The sequence below is a fragment of the Pinus tabuliformis genome, chromosome 1_1, assembly GCF_031772625.1.
Source record: "Pinus tabuliformis cultivar Carrire ecotype Pingquan chromosome 1_1, CPIR1, whole genome shotgun sequence".
NCBI classification, from domain to species: domain Eukaryota; kingdom Viridiplantae; phylum Streptophyta; class Pinopsida; order Pinales; family Pinaceae; genus Pinus; species Pinus tabuliformis.
This window is the reverse complement of record NC_142297.1, coordinates 960,825,917-960,848,617: the sequence shown is the minus strand read 5'-3', so window position 1 is coordinate 960,848,617 and position 22,701 is coordinate 960,825,917. Positions and strand designations below refer to the sequence as shown.

Here is a 22,701-nt window from a genome sequence, read left to right as displayed (position 1 = left end):
CATTATTTCCAACCTTCTTGAGGATTTTGAATGGACCATAACGAATAGGCTTCATCTTTTTACCTTCTCCTTGCATCCTTTCCTTACTAATATACAGCCATACCTCATCCCCTTCTTGAAACTTGTGATCGACTCTATGCTTGTCGTGTCTTTCCTTGTACTTGCCTTGACTCTTCTCAAGTTGTTCTTGAATTTGCTGATGTATTTGTTGAATTCTTTCAATGAATGAACGAGCTTTGTCAATATCACTATGTCCCTCAATGGCAACATCTTTCTCAAGAATGAAATCAAGAGGTGATTTTGGCAAGTAACCAAAACAAGCTTCAAACGGTGAGGTGTTTGTGGAAGAGTGCTTGATACGATTGTAAGCATGTTGTATGTAGTGCAAATGTTCATCCCACAGCTTGGGATGCTTGCTGCAATATCCTCTCAAGAGGTGCACAATGGTTCTGTTCACAACTTCTGTTTGTCCATCTGTTTGCGGATGGAAAGCAATACTTTTCTTCAACTTTGTGTCCATCATCTCCCATAGGTTGGACCAAAAATTCCCCACAAATCTGGAATCCCTGTCACTAATAATGGAAGTAGGCAAACCAAAGTGAATCCATACATGATGAAAAAATAATTCAGCAGTTTGTTCAGCAGTTATAGTTTTCTTACAAGGCATAAGTATACACATTTTGCTGAAACGATCAACTACTACATATAAATAATCATGCTGCTTTCTAGATTTTGGCAAACCTCCTACAAAATCCATAGAGATGATCTCCCATGGTCTAGAAGGTACCGACAAAGGAGTATACAAACCAAGCTTCCTATTACTAGGCTTGCTTGTAGCACATAATGAACATCCTCTAATGAACCTTGAAACAGAATCTACCATGCGAGGCCAATGGCAATACCTCTGTAGATGTGCAACTGTTTTGCTTACCCCAAAATGGCTAGCAATAAGAGAAGAATGAGCTTCTCTTATGACATTTATTCTCTCCCCCTGTGGTATACACAACTTTCCCAAATGAAACAGCAAATTGTTATGCATGTGATAGTCATTTTCCTCTACATGATTCCCTTTACTCAAGTTAGCATACACATCTTTAAAGTCATCATCAGATGCATATTGTTCTATGTAACTATCATGTACAATGGAATCATTCTTAAGTAAAGTAACAGCACCAATAATAGGCCTTGAAAGCATATCAGCAACCTTATTCAAAGTACCTTTCTTGTACCTTATTACCAAATGGAACTGTTGCAAGAAGCCCATCCATCTGAAGTGCCATGACTGTTGTAACTTGCTTTGTGATTGCAAGTATTGTAAGGGCTGATGGTCGGTATGTATAACAGTTTCTTTGCCCATCAAATAGTGTTTCCACTTTTTGACGCTTTGTACCAATGCATACAACTCCTTATCATATGTAGGATAATTTACAACAGCACCATTAAAAGTTTCAGAATGAAAAGCAGTAGACTTACCATGCTGTAGAAGAACTGCACCCATGGCATAATCACTAGCATCGGTTTGTATCTCAAATGGCTGTCTCAAATCCGGTAATGCAAGGAACGGAGTTGAACCAATCTTCTCTTTCAAAGATTCGAAAGCTTTTTGTTGCTTGCCTCCCCATTGGAAAGCATGCTTCACACTTGTCACTGCATGCATAGGAGCTGCTATAGAAGAGAAGTTAGAGATGAACTTCCTCCAATATTGAGCTGCACCCAAAAAACTTCTTACCTCTATTATGGATTTGGGAGTAGGCCACTTCACAATAGCCTCGATCTTAGCAGGATCAATTCTCAAAGCACCTCCTCCTACTATGTGTCCCAAATAAACCAAAGAAGTCTTTCCAAATTCACACTTCGACATTTTAAGAAATAACTGATTCTTCTTCAAAACATCAAGTACTTTCCTAACATGCATGACATGATCTTCTCTAGACTTGTTGAAAATTAAGATGTCATCTAAGTAGACAATAACGAAATCATCAAGAAAAGGACGCAAGACATCATCCATTACCCGCATGAAAGTTGCAGGTGCATTGCACAAACCAAACGACATTACAAGCCACTCAAAGAGTCCTTGTTTGGTTTTAAAGGCTGTCTTCCAAATGTCACTTTCTTCAATTCTTACTTGATGATATCCACTGCGCAAGTCTAACTTAGTGAAATATCGAGCATCTTTCAACTGGTCTAAAAAATCATCTATCCTTGGGAGTGGGTAACGATTCTTCACCGTTATCTTGTTCAAGGCCCTGAAATCAACACACATACGCCAAGTTCCATCTTTCTTTGGAATCAATACAATCGGTGACCCACATGGCGAAGTACTTGGCCTTATGAAACCCTTGTCCAACAAGTCCTTGATTTGCTTCTTTATTTCAACATTCTCCATAATAGACATGCGGTACATGCCTATGTTTGGAAGAGGACAATCTGGATGCAAATAGATTTCATGCTGAATCTCCCTCTTAGGAGGCAAACCTGTTGGCTCCTAAAACATCTCATGATATGCATCAACTACATCATACAATTCTGACTTAAGTTTTGGATCACAATCGTCAAATGATTCATGATTCATATCAACCTTGTGCTTAATCATAAGAAGAACAAAATTCTTACTTGAATTGACCAGCCTTTTTACCTGTCCTGCATTCACCATCGCTATATTTGTCTTCTTGCGATGAGCTCTAACAATGAACTCCTTGCCATCTTTGAAAAGATGATATTTGTTTTCATGGCGATGAAAGATAGCTTTCATGTCAAACAAGTAAGGACTTCCCAAAACAATTCCTGCTATATCAAAAGGTACCACATCAAGTTCAACTGTGTCAATAAAATGTGCAGTAATTGCAAAGCGCAATGTGCACTTCCTTGAAACTTGTAAATTTGCATCCTTGCAAATCCATCCAAGTGGATATGGCTTCGGATGTGGAACGGTCTCAAGTTTAAACTGCTTGACCAAGTCCTCTGATATAAGGTTTGCTTGTGACCCACTATCAAAAAGTGTGTCAATTTTAGTATGTTTTGAAATCACCCTCACATGAAACAGTTCAATTCTTTCTTCCTCATTAGGAGCTTGTACATGGCAGTTTGAGGTACTAGTGCTGGCTTGAGTTTCAATTTCTTTTCCCTTCAAGTTTTTCAAACCCATGGCTGCAATTTTGGTTTCATCACCTGAATCATCCCCTAAATCCTGTGGTGTAGATGTAGTAGCAGCAGTTTTCTGTTTCCCTTTGGATTTGTTAGATTGAGGTCTTTTTTCAGGATGTAATTTCCAACAGTTTTTCTCCTCATGGCCTGGTTTAGAACAGTGTTTACATATCACTTTCTCACTCTCCTGTTTGACAGATGCATTCTTTTTGCCCTTTCCCTTGGAGGTTTTCTCTTTGTTTTTCCCCTTGGGGGGCTTGTTTCTACCCTCTTCAAATGTGTTTTTTCCCCTTGCCTCTAAATGTGTAGCTTGGACACAAACCTCGTCCAGGCTAGTAGGGTTAAACATCAAGATGGTGTGTCTAAGGTAGCTATGTAAGCCACCAATGTATTTCAGCAAGGTTTCCTGGGTCTGTAAATCTACCCCTAACAAGAGAGCTCTTCTCCTGAATTCTTGGGTGTAGTCTTGGACACTCTGACCCTTAAGTTGTCTGAAATTTTGCCAGTTCATAATGGCTTTCTGCATGTGAGCAAGAGGATAAAACTGTTTGTTAATGGCTAACAGAAATTCAGGCCATATTAAGGTAACCTTACCAAATTTATTGATCTCCTCTTTAGTCTTGGCCTCCCACCAGACCAATGCTGCTCCATCCATTCTCAAAGAAGCCAATTGAATCTTTGTGGCATCATCATGCATATTCTGGATCCTCAAGTAAACTTCCAACTGCCTAATCCAGTTGTCAAGCTTTTCTGCATTCACTTCACCATTAAACATAGGTAATTCGAATTTTACATCAAGCTTCAAAAAAGGACTTTTTCCAGAGGATCTATGCTTATGCACAGAAGAAGAAGACGAGGATGAAGAGGAAGAAGGTGACGATGGGGGTGGTGGATCACCATTACCTCCATGTCCTTTCTTCGAATGATCATCATCCTTCTTACCTCCTGAAGAGCCCTCTCCTTCATGTGGATGTTTGGACCCTTCTCCAGCCAATTTCTCATTTCTTTCTTGGTACAATATCCTCACCATTTCAGTGAGGTCCAAGAAAGCCTTTCTGAAGACTCTTTCTTCTTCTTTTGGATCCATGTCTGCAGGAATTTCTCCTTCATGTGCAGACATTCTTGAAGCTGCTGTTGAGACTCTTGAGGGTGAAATTGAAGGTGGAGATGATGGCTCTCTGGCCTTCCTTGACTGAGGATTCTCTCATTCTCTAGTCAACTGTCCTTCCCCTCTTTTAAGTTTCAACCTGGTAAGCATCAATACTTGCAAGACAGTTAGAAGATCTTTGCACAAAAACAATCAAAAGACAACTACACCAGATATTGACTGAAAGAACATTTATCTACTTTGCAGTTGTATAACAAGAGCATTTCGAAGGCTTCCTGGCTCGTTTCAGGCTCTGTCTATAGTTTATTTGACTGCTTTTGATACAAAGAAACAACAACATAGCTCTGATACCAACTTGATCTGAATTTGAAACTACTTGTAAATGGTTTGCAAGGTATTCAATTAAGATATATACATATTTAAAAGATGTCCATGTCTTGCAGAAAGAAAACAAATGAAATTTTCAGCTGTTCATGACCCATTTAAGCATAGCAGATTTATTTCCTTTTACTGTTTAACACACTAAAATGAATTTTTTCTGCAAAATAAATCAACCACAGATGCAAAAGAAGTTGATAAAGCAGTTCACCCCTCCTGGGCTACGTCTGCTGGGTCCAAAGCTCCCAAATGGGCCTGTCCTTGTTTTAATTAAATGCTCAAATTGAATATACAGCTGAATAGAAGCATCTACAGGTGGAACAGATGGTAAAAACGGATTCAGAACACTTGAATCCTTCAGGATTGACTACTGGTTCACCTCCAATGGATACTTGCAACCCTATACAGTCTTCACAATACTGGGCCCTAGTGGCTCCTAGAACTTTCACGGCTCCATAACCTCTGAAAATGACCTCATATGGCTATAAGACCTGCACCAATGGCTTCAGAAGGTCTAAAATACCGAAAAAAAAAAAAAAAAAAAAAAAAAAAAAAAAAAAAAAAAAAAAATCATCCAAAACTGCCTTTCCTAGCCAAAGTTATGGCCAATTAAAGTTTCTCCAGTCTGCCCCTAGAAAAACTCCAGCTAACTGTAGTTGGAGGCCAGATAAGCCCGCCAATTTTGGTGGTCCGCCAATTCCGCCACCAAATCTGACCTGACCGCCGGATTTAACTGTCGGTCTTTAATGCGCATGTGAACGGTTTACCTCGGATTGCGCGCTGACTGTTTAATTGTGCTGGCGGTTGGGGCTTAAGCCCTAGGTTCTGGGCCCGAGGTCGCATGGTATGGGGGCTGGCCCCCTTCGGGCCCCGCCCAAAGTCATTTTAAACTTTAAATAATGTTTTTTCCGCCCATATAATAAGAACTGCTACCGTGGCCTAACGGTAAGGCGTGGGAGTGTTGTAACATAGGTCGTGTGTTCAAACCACGAAACTCCCAAAATTTTTAAACCATATGCACATACCCTTGCTGACGTCACCCAGGGCCACGTGGCGCCCTCCAAGCCTGCCACGTGGCAGATTTTGATTTGCTGCCCCAAAAGGAATATTCCCTGGAATATTCTTTTTTTAATTTTTTTTTGAAAAATTCAAAATTTCAATGTTACTGAGAAATTCTTCTTTTTGCCATAACTTTCTCATACGGCGACCATTTTTCGAACCGTTCACGGCGCCGAAATCAGGAGGAAGAGCACTTTCCATTCGTTCCACTTTGAACCAATTCTAAGCATTTTAAATTTTAAGCATTTCACGACACTTAGGACATGAGCACCTGATCAATGGTTTTGACACAACTCAATTTTTTGCATAAATCTTGGTCTCCTTATTTGATCTCTTAAATGATGCCCCGAAATTTCAACAATTTTGGGTGAGGCTCCTAAATTTGTCATTACATCCTTGGGAGTTACCATCTCTATTGGCCACTAGGTCAGAACTAGAGACTGTCCATTTTCTCTCTCTTGAAACCCAAAATGTAGCATAACAATGTATAAAAGATTTTTCATAGAAATAAATTTTAGTAAAGGTTTCACAATATATATTATTTTGGTTAGTAAAAAATTTGATCCACGAATTAAATTATAAGATGGACTTCTTGCTATGTAGGACTTGTTTTTGAGAAACGTCACACTTTAACATAAAACCCTAAAAAGATTCAAAAGCATTAGAAGTACCAATAAACTTTTTTTGGTGGATTAGTTCTACAAAAGATGACTAGATAATGAATTCATATAGACATCACCATTAGCAAATCATTCTATTTAATTGAATTTATTTCTTCGAAAGAAAAATCAACAAAAACAAGTTTCTCATAGGAAAAAAAAAAACCAAACCCACTTGATTTGGGGCATAAGACACCAACAAATTCAAGTCCACATCAAGATCGGTTTACTAGGGTGAAAAAACTTGATTTCTAAAACAAAAAGCAATAAACTCAAGATAACATAAATATAGTGAACAAACCAAAACTCCAATTACTACACAATGCAAGGTAGAAAAATAATAATCCTGTAGGAATTTACAGGGTAAGTTCCTCAGACATAACACCAAAGGACACCGCTCACAACCAGATCGCATATCAATACACCAGTATTTTTGACGTGGTTAAAACCCTCAAAGAGGGAAACAGTCCACGGCCTGAGCCAACGCGGCCACTTCAGGCAATTTATTAATAAAAGAATGAAAATTTACATAAGCTTCTCTCATAGACGGATTACCCTACAAATGACGCTCCATGCGCTTTAAATAGAAATCATGGACCAATTGGGTGTCAAGCCATGGATCAAGTGTCGGTAATACCGAGGAGAGAATGAACCGTCGGATCACTACATATCGTGACCGTCGAATTGTAAGTTACAAAATGTACAAGGTAAAGAAACACACTTTACCTAACTCTATACCTAACTCTATACTAGACCAAGTTGTACTTAACTATTTCCTATGTGTCGGAATATCCTAACATCCCCCCTTAAGAACAACTTGGGATAGGATTGAAGGATTTACAAATATGACACAATAGGAGAAGGAAGGAGGCACTAGAGCCTATCCCCCCTTAGTGACAACTTCCTGAACTCCAACCATAAATCGAATTTTAGTGAACTTCGCCTCTGTGAGAGCCTTTGTAAAGATGTCTGCAACTTGATCATCTATTGAACAATATTGCACTTCAAGAACATGGTCATGGATGAGCTTTCTGATGAAGTGCATGTGCAGTTCAATGTGTTTGTTGCGCTGATGTTGGACTGGATCTTTGCATAGCTGAATGGCACTTTGATTATCACACCAAAGTGTAGTCGGATGCTGCTGCTGAAAGCCAAACTCTGACAGGATCTGACGAAGCCATAGGGCTTCCTTACTATCTTCTACGACACCACGATACTTTGCTTCTACTGAAGAAAGAGAAATGGCACCTTGTTTCTTGCAGGCCCATGTAATAAGTCATGAACCAAGAGTGAACACATAACCTGTAGTAGACTTTCGATCATCAGGGTCACCAGCCCAATCGGAATCAGTGAAACCAACCAATAGAGGAGATGCTTCGGCACTGTAATGAATCCCAAACTGAACTGTACCTCGAACATAACGAAGTATTCTTTTAGCTGCTTTCCAATGACTTTCACGTGAGTTTTGCATAAACCGAGCAACAAGGCCAACGACAAAGGAAAGGTCAGGTCGAGTATGGGTTAGATACAGAAGTTTTCCTACAAGTTGACGGTATAAGGTAGCATCAACTTCAGGAGAAGTACAAGTGACTAAAAGTTTGACTCCAGACTGGAAGGGAGAAGGGGCTGGCTTACAGTCTTCCATGTGAAAATGGCGTAGAATATCACATGCATACTTAGACTGGGAAAGGAAAATACCCTCCTTGGATTGCAAGACTTGAAGACCGAGAAAATAATGTAAGTGTCCTAAGTCTGTCATTTCAAATTTCTTTTTAAGGCTGGACTTCACATGGTTTATAAGGTTGGGATCACTACCGATAAGGATAAGATCATCAACATAAAGAACAAGAATGATAAGAGACTTACCCACTTTCTTGGTGTAGACAGTATTGTCAGAATGACACCTAGAAAAGCCAGATTCTAAAAGAAAGCTATCCATTTTGGCATACGAAGCTCGAGGAGCTTGCTTGAGACCATAAAGGGATTTCTTAAGCCGACATACAAGGCCAGAGTCTGTTTTTATGAAGCCAATGGGTTGTTCCATGTAGATTTCTTCATGCAAGTCCCCATGCAAGAAGGCAGAATTAACATCCATCTGATGGACTTCCCATTTGAACGAGGCAGCAAGGGAAAGAACAAGGCGGATAGAGTTCATTTTGGCAACAGGGGAGAAGGTTTCAATGTAGTCAATGCCTTCAACCTGTGAAAAACCTTTAGCAACAAGACGAGCTTTATGTTTATCAACTTTCCCATCTGGTCCATACTTGGTTCTGTAAACCCATTTGCATCTAACAAGTTTTCGTCCCTTTGGTAGAGGAACAAGATCCCATGTATCATTTGCCAATAATGAATGATATTCTTCATTCGTAGCTGCTTCCCAATCTGGATGGCCTAAAGCTTCTGCAAAGGTGTCAGGATCATAATTTACTGGAGCTTGAGCCAGTAAAGAAGAGGCTCTGTCAAACTGAGAACGTGTGCGTCGTTGATCTGTAGGATCACCGGCAAGATCACCTACTGCATATCGAGTAGCACGAACCCATTTTGGAAGTTGAGGAGATGAAGGAGGATCCTGAGATGGTGGGGGAGGATTGTCATCCTCACTTTCATCATCTGAAGAAGAAATGTTTTCAAAAGTAGAAGAGATAGGGAGAGGTGGCACATCCGCCGGACTAGGCTCGCAGGCCGATATATTTTCATCAAATTGTACATCTCTTCTAATGATAACTTTTTTGGACTTAAATGGAATAAGTCTATAACCTTTGACATCTTCAGAATATCCAACAAAAGTACATTTTTCACTCTTAGGTTCTAAAGCTTTATGCTTTTCATCTGGAATATGGACCCACGCTTCACTTCCAAAAACACGAAAGTGACTTTCATCTAGTTTGATTGAGCTCCATGCTTCTTCTGGAGTGATATTCTTTAAAGCCTTAGTAGGAGTGCGATTTATTATGTAATTTGCACAGTTAATTGCTTCTGCCCAAAAACTAAGACCGAGTCCTTTAGATTGTAGCATACAATTAGCCATTTCCTTTAAGGTGCGATTCTTCCTTTCAGCTACACCATTTTGTTGTGGAGTATATGGAACAGTATGTTGCATTTGAATTCCATTCTCAGTGCAAAAGTTGATGAATGTGTTTTTAACATATTCTCCGCCATTATCAGATCTTAGCTTAAGAATTTGATGTCCAGATTGTTTTTCAACAAAGGCCTTGAAGGCCAAAAATGTGTTAAATACTTCATTCTTGAGTTTTAAGAAGTATACCCAAGTGCGTCTGGAGAAATCATCAATGAAAGTTAAGAAATACTTGCAGCCAGAGAATGAAACAACTGGAAGTGGACCACATAAATCACTATGCACAAGCTGTAAAGGGGCTGAGGCATGCCAAGAGGCACGTTTTTCAAAACTGTCCCGATGATGTTTTCTGAGTACACATCCGGAACAAACACCATCTCTGCAAGATACCATAGGAAGACCTGTCACCATATTTTCTTTACATAGATGCTGAAGGGAGCGATAGTTTAAGTGACCAAATCGCTCATGCCAAAGTTTGCTCACTTCATCGTTATGAGCAACAAATACTGAGGGAAGATTTGATGACCCAAAGTTGTGAAACTTATACAACCTTATAGAATCATCAGCAATGCCAGTAGCTAAAATCTGTTTAGGATCTCTTAGGTCCTTGATTACAACATCATGAGGTGAAAATTCAACGATTTTACCTTCACCTGAATGAGTTATCTGATATACAGATAGAAGGTTGCAGGATAAGGTTGGAACACATAATACATCATTAAACTGACCATTGTCTAGTTGAACAGTTCTAGTCCCTACAACACTAAGAGATCTATCATCACCAACATATATATTTTTGGTGTTACAATCATTTAAAGAAGAAAACATGGCTTTGTTTTTGGCCATGTGATAAGAAGCTCCAGAATCAATTAGCCACTCATGAGAATGAGAAGAAGAAGATACATTTAGTGCATAGCCAGACCGAGATGCTTGACAACCACATGCAGAAAGTGTCATTCCTGAAGATGAAGTTGAAGTTGAAGATTGCTCCAAATGGATGTTATGTTTCTTCATCGCTGCTTCCAAGGCTTCCATCTTCTTAAAGCATTTGGATTCTAAGTGGCCATCTTGATTACAAAAGTTGCAATGTCTATCAGTCTTCTTCCATTTGTTTTTATTTGTCTTATCATTTTGTTGAAATGATTTTTCATTTTGAGGCTGAGATTGCTTAGGACCCTTGTTTGGTTTAGGACCATTCTTTTTAGGATATGACTTCTTAGGATTCTTTGAATTTGGTTGCTGCTGGGCGGCTAACGCTTTCTTGGAAGAGTTTCCAAGATTAAGAAGACCAAGGTGTAAGAGTTTTTCTTGTTCTCTTATTAAAGAATCACAAAAAGAGTTAAAGGAAGGGGACTTGTAGTCTGTGCCTTGAGAAATGAAGGCTTCTCTTGTAGAATGGAAGGTGGAAACAAACACAGAGTAGGCTGGTCCCAACTTAGTCAGAATGGAATAAATAAGGTTACTATCTTCTTTCTTAACCTTAACACCTTCCAAGAGATATCTAAGGGTCTTGAACTTGGACAAGAAATCTTCAATGCAAGAAAAATTATTAGGGTCCAATGTAAGCAACTCATTTTCAAGTTGATGGGTTCTAAGTTCATTTTTAATCCCAAAAACTTTATTGATTTGTTTCATTGCTTCATCAGGAGTATCAAGTTCTGCAATATGGAATCTAAGATCTGGAGAAATAGACATTCCTATCAATCCACGTGCTTGATCTTTCCTATTTTCCCATTTAGCAGCCTTATCTTCATCCTTCGGTTTCTTTTCTTGGCCTGAGGCTATTCTGTAGAGACCTTTACTTCTAAGTAAATCCTCAATGTAGGACAACCATTGGAAGTAGTTGGTGCTGTCAAGGGTAACTTGGTATTGACTTTCCATTTCAACGGAAACTGAAGCTAAAGATGCTGAAACTAAGTGTACCAATGGAAAGATCTCGAAAAATTAGGCTGTTTCAAAAAAAACGGTTCTAAAAACGGCCTCCAGATGAAGAAGTTATGGCTTTTTGAAAACAAATTGATGAAGTCACCGACAAAGTGCGGGAATGTGCGGAAATGAAAAATCCGCCCCCAAAAAATGGAGACTTGAACCCAAGACCTCTACTCTCATAAATTCGCTTTGCACCAAGTGAACTATACAAAAATTTTGAGAGAGAGAGAGAGAGGGGGGAGGGGTTGATGCTTTGGGTTGCGTGCTCGCTTTGAGAAGACTCTTTTTCCCTACAAAACAAAAACCACAAAACCCAACACGGACATACAAAAAAAAACGAACCTTGCGGCTCGAAGTTAGCATTAGCCGAAAAACTAAATATTTAAAAAAATGAACCTTGCGGCTCAAAGTTAGCTTTAGTCGGAAACTAAATATTTTCCTCAATGTTCTGATTTTCCGAGATCACACTAAGGCGCAGCGGAAAAGAGCATACGCATGAGAAAAATCCTTCCTTTTTGTTTCTGATTTGCCCAGATCGCACAAAGTCGCAGGGCAAAGAGCATACGTAGAAATGAAAAGTATAGATCCAGTAATAAAAAAGCTAAATAAACCGAAACCGAAATAAACAGAGAGAAAATAAATGTAAACTGCAAATAAACACTGTATACCTCCAGATCTTAAAAATGACGCAGCTAGGGCTACCAGAAACCTTTTCGCGTGAAACGAAAGGGGTTCCTCACTGGAACAGATGCTCCCAACACAACAGAGCAGTCCTCTCGGCCCGAAAGCAATCAGAAACAGTAGATCTAGGAAACGGCAGTCGGATGCAGTTCTACCGGCTTCAGATTTGGATCACCAACGGACGCGGCCCTCAAATAGCTCTGATACCATGTAGGAATTTACAGGGTAAGTTCCTCAGATAGAACACCAAAGGACACCGCTCACAACTAGATCGCAGATCAATACACCAGTGTTTTTGACGTGGTTAAAACCTTCAAAGAGGGAAACAGTCCACGACCTGAGCCAACGCGGCCACTTCAGGCAATTTATTAATAAAAGAATGAAAATTTACATAAGCTTCTCTCATAAACGGATTACCCTACAAATGACCCTCCATGCGCTTTAAATAGAAATCATGGACCAATCGGGTGTCAAGCCACGGATCAAGTGTCGGTAATACCGATGAGAGAATGAACCGTCGGATCACTACATATCGTGACCGTCGGATTGTAAGTTACAAAATGTACAAGGTAAAGAAACACACTTTACCTAACTCTATACTAGACCAAATTGTACTTAACTATTTCCTATGTGTCGGAATATCCTAACAAATCTAGCATCTCATTCAATGGTGACCATAAATGAAACCTAAAACCCTCTTTAAAAAAATCTTTGCATATAATTTTTGTAAATTAGCTAACAAAAATAAGTCTATAACATGTAAACTTGCACTATTAAATTGCAACTTTAAAACTGAAAATATCTTTATTCTCCACTAATATCTTTAATCGCACTCACTTGAATATTGTGACGCAAGAAATATTTATATATAATTCTGGTAAAATGTTGAAAAAAATAAGCCAATAACATTTAAATTGTGACTATTAAACCTCACTTTAAAACCTGAAAATATTTTTATCTTTATTAATCTAATTGGTTAACACCAATCTCAACCATTTTCAACATAATATAAACTATCTACGAGTGTATATACCTACCGAAACCATCCAAACTCTTAAGTTGGAACGTACGCAATGCGGTGCAATTACTAATATCTGGACTCTAGTAGTAACATATCTTTAACCTTTTAACATCACAGTCATATTTACTCTATGATTACTCACTCCGTTAATACCTGAGCTTACGTGATGATCATTGTTACACAGTAATTTGTCACCATCCCTGTTACTCCTCTTGTCGTACCTTGGAGGACACATCCCGGGAGTTATAAGAAGTGACAAAGGCTAGAAACACTTGCATTATGTTCCCCTGAGTATGTACTCCATGTTCCCTAAAGACACCTTCTGCAGATCATCCCTAAAAAGTGCTCTTTTTCCATTGGCGCAAGTCCACAGTATTCTACCCGCGCCAATGGTGGAGATCCTCAAAAGAGGGCGCGACCATTGGCGCTCTGTCTTAGAGCAACAGTCGCGCCAACCAAATTTAGTCGTGCTTTTTGCCTTAATGCACGTCCGGCTGTTGTTTCCTTCATTACATGGAGCTTTTCTGAGGATAAAAAATCAGTCTTTTGTCGAGCTTTATCCATCTTTATGGCTTTTGCTAAATCTGCGAAAGGTGTCCCGGTTCATCGCATCCTCCTCCCTTCTTCATCTATATAAGCTTGTCATTATGCATTGGACAAGCTAGAGTGTTGGTGTTAGTGTTATGCTAGTGATTTGGTGATTGAGTGATAGTAGTGATGATTATTGGTCATGGAGTGTTAGATGTTGAGTTCTTGGAGGAATGCTAGTGAGTGCTAGAGAGGTTATGCTGCTGGAGAGGAGATGCATGTCAAGACACATATAGTTACTCGCCCAGCCAGGAGAAGGGTCGACGTCAGAACAATGGTTGTAACTTTTCTTGTTTATTAATTGATGAGCGACTGCTATTATAGTTCCAATCTCATTATCTATCATGGTGATATGTTGATTTATTTCCTTTCTGACTGAAATATAGTTGTGCCTTGGTAGTTTTTATGTTGGTATCTGTCTCTTCCTTTGCATGTGCAGGTATTCGTTATGATCTGTTGGAGGAAGGGAGCGAGGATATCAACTCTGCTTCAATCATAGCGTTGGACTCCAGGTTAGTCTTCTTGATTCACCTTTGATGCATAACTAGGAACTTGCATAGTAGCGTGGTTTGTTTGTGGCTAGTTCTGTGATAGGCTAGTGGGATCGCCTCTATCCGCAGAGGGTATTTACCTTACCAACAAATTGGCGACTCCACTGGGGAGTAACTCTTTGATTTCTGTCTTGCATGTTAATTTTCTTCTGCTTGCTTGAGTGCATGAGCTTCCTGAGTCAATTTTGAGTTGATTCTTTACTGTTTGACCCATCTGAGCACTGTCAACCCGACCTGAGGTCGTATCATTTATCTTTCTAGTTGGCAAGCTTAATTGGCGCGGTTATTTCTCTGACAGTCGCGCCAGTTGGCGCACGTTGCTCAAAAGCAACTCGCGCCAATTCTGTGGTAGCGCAAGTTGCAGGCTGACAGTCGCGCCAGCTTTGTAAATTTTGCCTGTGTGTGGGTGGAAAGCTCATTCAGTCTCTTTATATATCTCTTTCAGCCTCTAGAACTGTGTTGAACCTCTGCTTGACTGGTCTTAGCCTGTATCCCTCAGTTGTTTGCTTATTTCCAGTGACTTTGCATGTCTAGCCTTCTGTGGGAAGTTTCGGTCTCTTGATTATCCAGTCAGCTTGTTGATTGTTCTACACTTATCCAGTGATTTGTTAAAGCTTGATCTTCTATACTCTGAATACTTCACTTCTAGCTTCTTTGGATTTCACTAGTCTTTGTGTTTTTCCTTGCTTGCATGGTTCATTTGGTGTTTTAGAATTGGTTCTATTTCATTGACTGAACTTGGATTGTGCATATCTCTTAGAATTTGTTTACATGCATCATGCCATCTTAAAGGAAAGAAAAACAAAAAATCTCTTGCAACATAGTAGTTAGCATTTATTGTTATTTGTTGCTATTAAAAAGAAAAAGACAAAATTTCGTTTCTTGTTATTAGCCGCATTAGGATCTTTGTTGCTTGTTGAAGTGATTGTTTCGTTTGTGAAAAAGATCTCAACCCTCCTATAGATAGAATTCATCGAATCAAACGATTTAATTTCGGCATATAGTTTGCATGTAAGAAGTTTTCGAGATATCACATACGGTAGGACCAAAAAACTGAAACATAATCAAAGATAAACTTTAAAATGAACCAAATGAACATAACAACGCATTTGAACGTAACGCAAACACTCTAGAGGTCTAGGTTAGAGACGTGTTCCGACGTCGTTAAACCTGGTAGTTTATCGTCGAGTGGTTGGGTGATTCCTCCACGGTGAAACGATAGGTGCCAATACGGACTGTGCTCCCACGTACCGTCGAGTATATATTGGGAGACCCCTATAGGAATAAAGCCTTTATCCATAGGAAGCCGTGTCAGCCGCCCTACGATTGGCAATGCAGTGAACACAGCATTCACGAAGATCGACCACCCGTACCCTAAAAAGTATTCTGTGGTTTTGCGAAAAGTTTGGCACACCCTCTACCTAGAATTCCAGAGCAGTCACTTTTGATCCTTTTCGGACTCCCTAAACGAAAAGGTTCCTGTGAGCGTCTTGTCACTTCGTGCTCATTAAATATTCGAAGGAGACTAGAGTCATCTTTTATCCTTTTCTCGACTCTTAAAAAATGAAAAGGTTAAGTTCAGTGTCTTAAAAATTATTGGCCACGATAACATTACCCAATTAGATTTTGTTTGCGTTAGATTGAGTAGGGTTATTTCTCGTTCAATGGTAGCCTTTCCGGTGCCCACCGGCCAAGGTGTTCCTCCTGATGGGAACCCTCACCCATTTCCTTCTGTCGGAAATGTTGGTGTTCAGTATATCGCAACATTGTCTTTGCCTGGGTTGACCATTGGTTTACCCGTATGGTTGTTTTCAAACTCGGTGGTCTCAAGTGTGATGACTCCTGTCCCACCACCACCTCCTCCACCCGAACAACACCATGTTGATTCTAAGGTGGACCCCTTCCCTTCTTCGCCTATTGCTGTGTCCTCATCTTCTACTTCGCCCGGTGAAACCTTGGATTTCACTAACCAGGTGGCTAAGAAGAAGAAGAAGAAGACCAAAAAGAAGAAGTCTCCTAAGGGAAAGGTCGTATCTACCACGAAACTATCAGAAATGGAACCACCTTCTGCTCCTCCGCGGAAGCTTCGGTCTCCTTGTCGATTATGCAAAGGGGACCATTTTCTTTCTGATTGTCCTGGCATTCCCAGGATCCTAAATATATGGTCCCGTGACCCGACTCGCCCCTTGCTGTCGCAAATCGACGATACCTTACTAGTTGGTAACAGAAAAGGGAAGGTTCGTTTCCCTTGTCGACTTTGTGAAGGTAATCATCTCCTTCGCCTTTGTCCACTTATGGATGAAGCTTCCCGTCTTTTGGCAAGTCTGTCGGATCCCTTACCCCAACTACCCACTGGATATCAGTGTCTTTTTACACCTGCAGAGCGTCTCTCCACTAACCAAGTGATCAAACATGATTCCTCTTTGGTCCAGCTTTCTCTTCCTGAACCTACCTGTGCTCCGCCTGCTCCAGACCAGTCCCTGGTCGGAACAAGTGATTTATATTCATCATCTACGCACCACTTGATCATCAAAGATGAACCCCCTGAGTCCAAACCAACCGAAAGTCCACAGTTCCAGCTTACAAGTAACCCGGTCTTTCAAAAGGTCCAGCTTACAAGTGACCCGGTTTTGCCTACAGAAGTTCCATCTTTAGCTGCTCTCACATCTGAATCCAAACCAGACAAAAGTCAAAAGGTCTGGCTTACAAGTGACCCGGTTTTGCTTTCAAAACTTCCACCCCTAGATGATCCTACATCTGAATCCAAACCAGACAACAGTCCAACGGTCCGGATTACAAGTGACCCGGTTTCGCCTTCAGAAGTTACCTCCTAAGATGATGTTATCACTACCAAGAATGAAGAACCCACCGTCCAAATTCTATTCATTGACATAGACGTTAATGATCAGGTGAGCGTCCCTCTCATTTCTTCACACCAGGAAGAAACTCCATTAGAATCATATCTGGCTGTCTATCCAGTCCCACCTCCAAGCAACCTAGTTGTTTCCTTTAATTGGGATCAACTAGTCAATCCTCGGTTACCAGCCGCCATACCATTTCGAATTATAGTCCAAGTCTACCGCATGGTTATGGCTGATACAATTATTGATGAGGGATCTCCTGTGAGTATCCTTTCTTCAACAGCTTGGGAAGCACTTGGTTCCCCACTGCTTCTGCCTGAGATGAGAAACCTTATAGGTTTCCATCGAGAAATCACTCGACCTTTAGGAATTCTTCCCAATGTACCTATCACGTTAGAAGGGAAGACTATCCAAATGGGTCTCATGGTAGTCCAAGGTCCGTTAGATTACAATTTACTCCTTGGACGAGACTATATTTATCGCATGCGTGCTATTGTGTCCTCACTCTTCAGAGTGATGTGTTTTCCGCATGAAGGAAGAACGATCAAAGTCGTAGACCAACTTTCATTCCCCGGTTCACACTTCACATATAGCCATCTGCCATTCCTAAATGGTCTTATCTCCACAGGAAATGCCCCAGCACCCACCCCGTCATTCTGATGATGGCAGCTCACCCGGGCGCGTGACTGAAGCCCGGGGCATCCTCCAATCGAGTCTTTCCAAGTAAACCTTCATTCCATCCACTCCGTGAATGCCATGAAGCTTGGGGGGCATGTACCTCGATTGGTATAATCATGCTGGGGGCATGCAACAAAATTTTTTTTAACAAGCAAAGTTCTCCATGGTTCAAGCTTGTGTAAAAATGAACCCATTTACATCCCGTGATTGCCTTTTATCCGCTAAAATTCTGCTAGATGAGCCTTGGTTGTTTCATTCCATCGCTACCATCTTTTTGGCCGATCATATGCTTTCACTTGGTTGTTTCTCCTTTCCTGAGGAACCGCAGCGATGAGTGGTCTTATTAGCCAGCCTCTTAACCTTTACGTGTTTCAAGTAAAGTTCCACCATTACCGGAACCAGTTGCTATCCCTTATACCACTCGTTCCTTCAGGACGAGTCACCTTTACGCTCTTTTCTGACTCGTAAAATATGAAAAGATTGTCGAGTGTTTTTCCCTTTTTGACTCGTTAAAGAAAATAAAAATGGAGGTCCGCTTTCAGCTCTTTTCTGACCATTTAAAGAGGAAAAGTCGCTCCTCTTGACTCGTTAAATGGTGATAAGGGGCGGTCGTTTTAAGTTCTTTTTGTCGACCGTTAAAACATAAAAAGATTACCGGGTTTTTGTCGTTTCAAACTCGTTAGTGGTTACGAAACGACGTGGTTTTGACCACTTTTTTACTTTTTTAAGTCAAAGTCACTAATCATGAAAAGTACTCCTCGATCGTAATGATCGGGCGGTTCTTTCGGGTATTATTTTATACTTTTTCGGGCCCGAGAGACACAACTTTACGAAAAAGGACATCCCTGGAGTTTCCTTTTCTGCTGTCTTTTCAAACTCTCTAAACATGAAAAGACACCGAGTTCTTCCTTTGTCAGACTCGTTAAAACTTAATGACATCGGATTTTATCACAATACAAGCATATGCTATCCCCATCAAGCTTGTTAAAAATAACTGGGGTACTCGCCAGAAGTGGTGGGGGGAAAATAAAATTTTTTGAACCATAATTATTACCGTAACGACAGTATGTCGCTCTTGAACATGGCACTTTTTGCTTTCGTGTCCAGGGTGGGGATATCTCATCTCATATTTTTCACTTGCTCCCATGGACTTGGGTACCTTATTTGACCTCTCATCCATTCATTGCCTCGTCATCATGACCTTTGATACCTTGATGTCAAATACTGCCAATTCCATTAATGTGCCGCCGATATGTTCAAGAGAAGTTGACCTCTGCAAATAAACAACCTCCCTCTGATAGTTCGTACAATCTTGATTCACGACATTATCTCTCTGTCTCGTGTCGATGATGTGGGAAACATTATGGCCCACCTTCGATCAAGGTCACTCCCTGTCGACTTCAGCTCATTATCCAGGAAGTTGACCTAGAGACTCCCTTCCGGTGCCTTGGAGCCTGCATGCCTCAATGGCAGGTTCTTCGTGTTCGACGTGAGGTTTTCATCATTGGCCTCCGATCGAATGATTCTACGGGTGTTCGACTTCAGCTCATTGATTCACACGCCGTAGATTGTACCTATAGTACCTTGAGGGCCATTGTCATTATTGGTGGTACCTCTCGCGTCTGTTAACAGTTTCCACTATTGACTGGTAATCAGACGATGTTCATGCATGTTCGACTTCAGCTCATATATTCACATGCTTGAACTTGTACTCTTGTTCGGGTCGAGATGGAGCGCAAGACCCTGGATTGTGTCTGTTGTAATCCAGGCGTGATTCCTGGTACTTGACTCATTCACTGGATGGCTGCGACCATACCTAAGTCAGTTCATTGATCCTAACCAGATGGCTGCGTCCATACTATGGATCTAGATTATTTATGTACTCTCTTATGGATGGCTGCGACCATACCACGTACATCTTGTAATTGAACTATCAGTCGTGTCTCTTAATACGGCTCCTCGGCGGCAGTAACTATATGTGCTCTTATGTGTGTTCTTGTAAAGCATTTCACCCCTCTCCACCTCTCGGACTTCATGCTTTAGGGGGCATCTGTTACACAGTAATTTGTCACCATCCCTGTTACTCCTCTTGTCGTACCTTGGAGGACACATCCCGGGAGTTATAAGAAGTGACAAAGGCTAAAAACACTTGCATTATGTTCCCCTGAGTATGTACTCCATGTTCCCTGAAGACACCTTCTGCAGATCATCCCTAAAAAGTGCTCTTTTTCCATTGGCGCAAGTCCACAGTATTCTACTCGCGCCAATGGTGGAGATCCTCAAAAGAGGGCGCGACCATTGGCGCTCTGTCTTAGAGCAACAGTCGCGCCAACCAAATTTAGTCGTGCTTTTTGCCTTAATGCACGTCCGGCTGTTGTTTCCTTCATTACATGGAGCTTTTCTGAGGATAAAAAATCAGTCTTTTGTCGAGCTTTATCCATCTTTATGGCTTTTGCTAAATCTGCGAAAGGTGTCCCGGTTCATCACATCCTCCTCCCTTCTTCATCTATATAAGCTTGTCATTATGCATTGGACAAGCTAGAGTGTTGGTGTTAGTGTTATGCTAGTGATTTGGTGATTGAGTGATAGTAGTGATGATTATTGGTCATGGAGTGTTAGATGTTGAGTTCTTGGAGGAATGCTAGTGAGTGCTAGAGAGGTTATGCTGCCGGAGAGGAGATGCATGTCAAGACACATATAGTTACTCACCCAGCCAGGAGAAGGGTCGACGTCAGAACAATGGTTGTAACTTTTCCTGTTTATTAATTGATGAGCGACTGCTATTATAGTTCCAATCTCATTATCTATCATGGTGATATGTTGATTTATTTCCTTTCTGACTGAAATATAGTTGCGCCTTGGTAGTTTTTATGTTGGTATCTGTCTCTTCCTTTGCATGTGCAGGTATTCGTTATGATCTGTTGGAGCAAGGGAGCGAGGATATCAACTCTGCTTCAATCATAGCGTTGGACTCCAGGTTAGTCTTCTTGATTCACCTTTGATGCATAACTAGGAACTTGCGTAGCAGCGTGGTTTGTTTGTGGCTAGTTCTGTGATAGGCTAGTGGGATCGCCTCTGTCCGCAGAGGGGATTTACCTTACCAACAATCATCATCAAATTTGCCAGACACATCATGTAATTTTATCCATATTTAGATTGGTAATATTGGAAATCTGATATACAAGCGCGTAAGATGTGCTTATCTTCTGCTATGCCGGAGACACATTGCAGAAGCTTTTTTTTTTTTCAGTGCGGAGCGAAATCCCCGTTGAACAATCACATACATCATATATCGTTGAAGCCAATAGATTTCCTCATACAATATTGCCAAAGTGAGCAGAATACGTGCTGAATATGTTAATATTGAAACCTCATACAATATCGCCGAAGCAAGCAAAATACGTTAACATTGGAACACATCGGAAACATACGGTCATCATTGAATCAAATGCTACAACAACAGCGTGCGGCACCAGCAGGAATCGATCTGGCTGGGGGGTGCGAAAGCCTACCGCCCCCCACCAGCTTACCCTTATTTTAATTACAAATTTTAGAAATTTGACATAAAAGAGTAACTTCGAAATCCACACTCAAAATATGCTCAAATTGGCTATATGCATAACACTATTAAGAATCTATTCCCTCTTATTTGCATGTATAATTTTATTTTCCATTTCAAAAGCTTGGAATGTACCATTTCATTTATTCTAAAATTCGATCTAAAGTGCAATATCAGACATTCAAAAATGGCGTTTCAACATTTCGTTGTTCTCTGAAACTACCTAAAATGTTAGTATTTTATAAATTGTAGCCAGGCTAAAGGGTTTTAGGATTTTAAGGTGTTAGTTTACGTTTCAATTACCTGAAATTTTCAAGTAAAACCATGAATTCACTGAACCTATGAAGAGGGAGATCAAATAGTTTACTATCTATAACTTATTCAAGATAGTGCATGATTATTATCAACTGAACCATCCATGCCATACCCAAAGAAAACAACTGTAATTGTAATTTTAACTCTCTCTGGGAGCTTACCAGTCCAGAGAATATCATATCAAACAGGTGATTGTTCGACTACAATGGTGGGGAGATGCATCAACATCCGGCCGCTTGAAACAATCTTGAGATAGTAATAAACGAAATCTGCCAATATAAAGCTCTGAACAGTTTCAGAGACCATGAAGAGGAAATGCCCCAAATCAAAATCAGTTGTGATGGAGCCGTCCATAATGTTCTCCAGGGTCAGCATGAGACGGAATGCAAATTTGAATAACCTTTCAACGCCGAGAGCAAAGACATAGAAGGCAGTAAAAGCTTCCACGATCTTTTTGCTTTGCATTACGCGCAGTTGAGGCAGAACGAGCATGGCTTCCAGATAGGGAACAAACGCTGCGATGACCCTATTCAGAGAACTAAATGCCAAACCAGAATGAGTCAAGGGATGCGTTACCAGGGCAAGGAGCGCGCAGGGAACGAGCAGGTAATATATGGGTAAGTTGTCGACGTCGTCCATGTATGTAGATCTGAGCTTGAAACGGATGATATAGATGACCCATATGGTCGTTATGAGCCCAAATAAATCCATCGTTACGCTTATACAAGTTGATTGTCATGCTAGGGTTTCCAGGCCAGGTATTCAGGTAGATCCTCACTGCGAAACAAATCGCAGTGAGTTCCTGAGACTTGAGTGACAAGCCTGCGCATGTTTTCTTCTTCGTTAGCTTGTAAATCAGCACAGAAATTCCACATACGCGAGTAATATTTGCAGTGATACAGAGGGCCACGGCCCAATAATCCCCAAAGGTTAGAGAAATCAGTGCCACCAGGAGACATATTATACCCAGGGCTTGGCATGCCTGTTTCTTCACAGATTGGCTCTTAAACCATGTTTTCAGAGCAACGAGCAGATTTTATGATCCTTTTTAGAACCCATGTCTGCCTTCTTCACCTCCTGAATGTCAATTTTCC

At 40.7% G+C, this 22,701-nt stretch overlaps 1 protein-coding gene across 1 annotated transcript; it reads right to left on the bottom strand.

The window, feature by feature from the left end:
• Nucleotides 1-21,787: 21,787 nt before the first annotated feature.
• Nucleotides 21,788-22,318, bottom strand: LOC149217679 (uncharacterized). Its single transcript, XM_089390323.1, has one exon. It carries the CDS (start codon nucleotides 22,316-22,318, stop codon nucleotides 21,788-21,790), a length of 531 nt encoding a protein of 176 aa, XP_089246449.1.
• Between the last annotated feature and the right edge of the window lie 383 nt (nucleotides 22,319-22,701).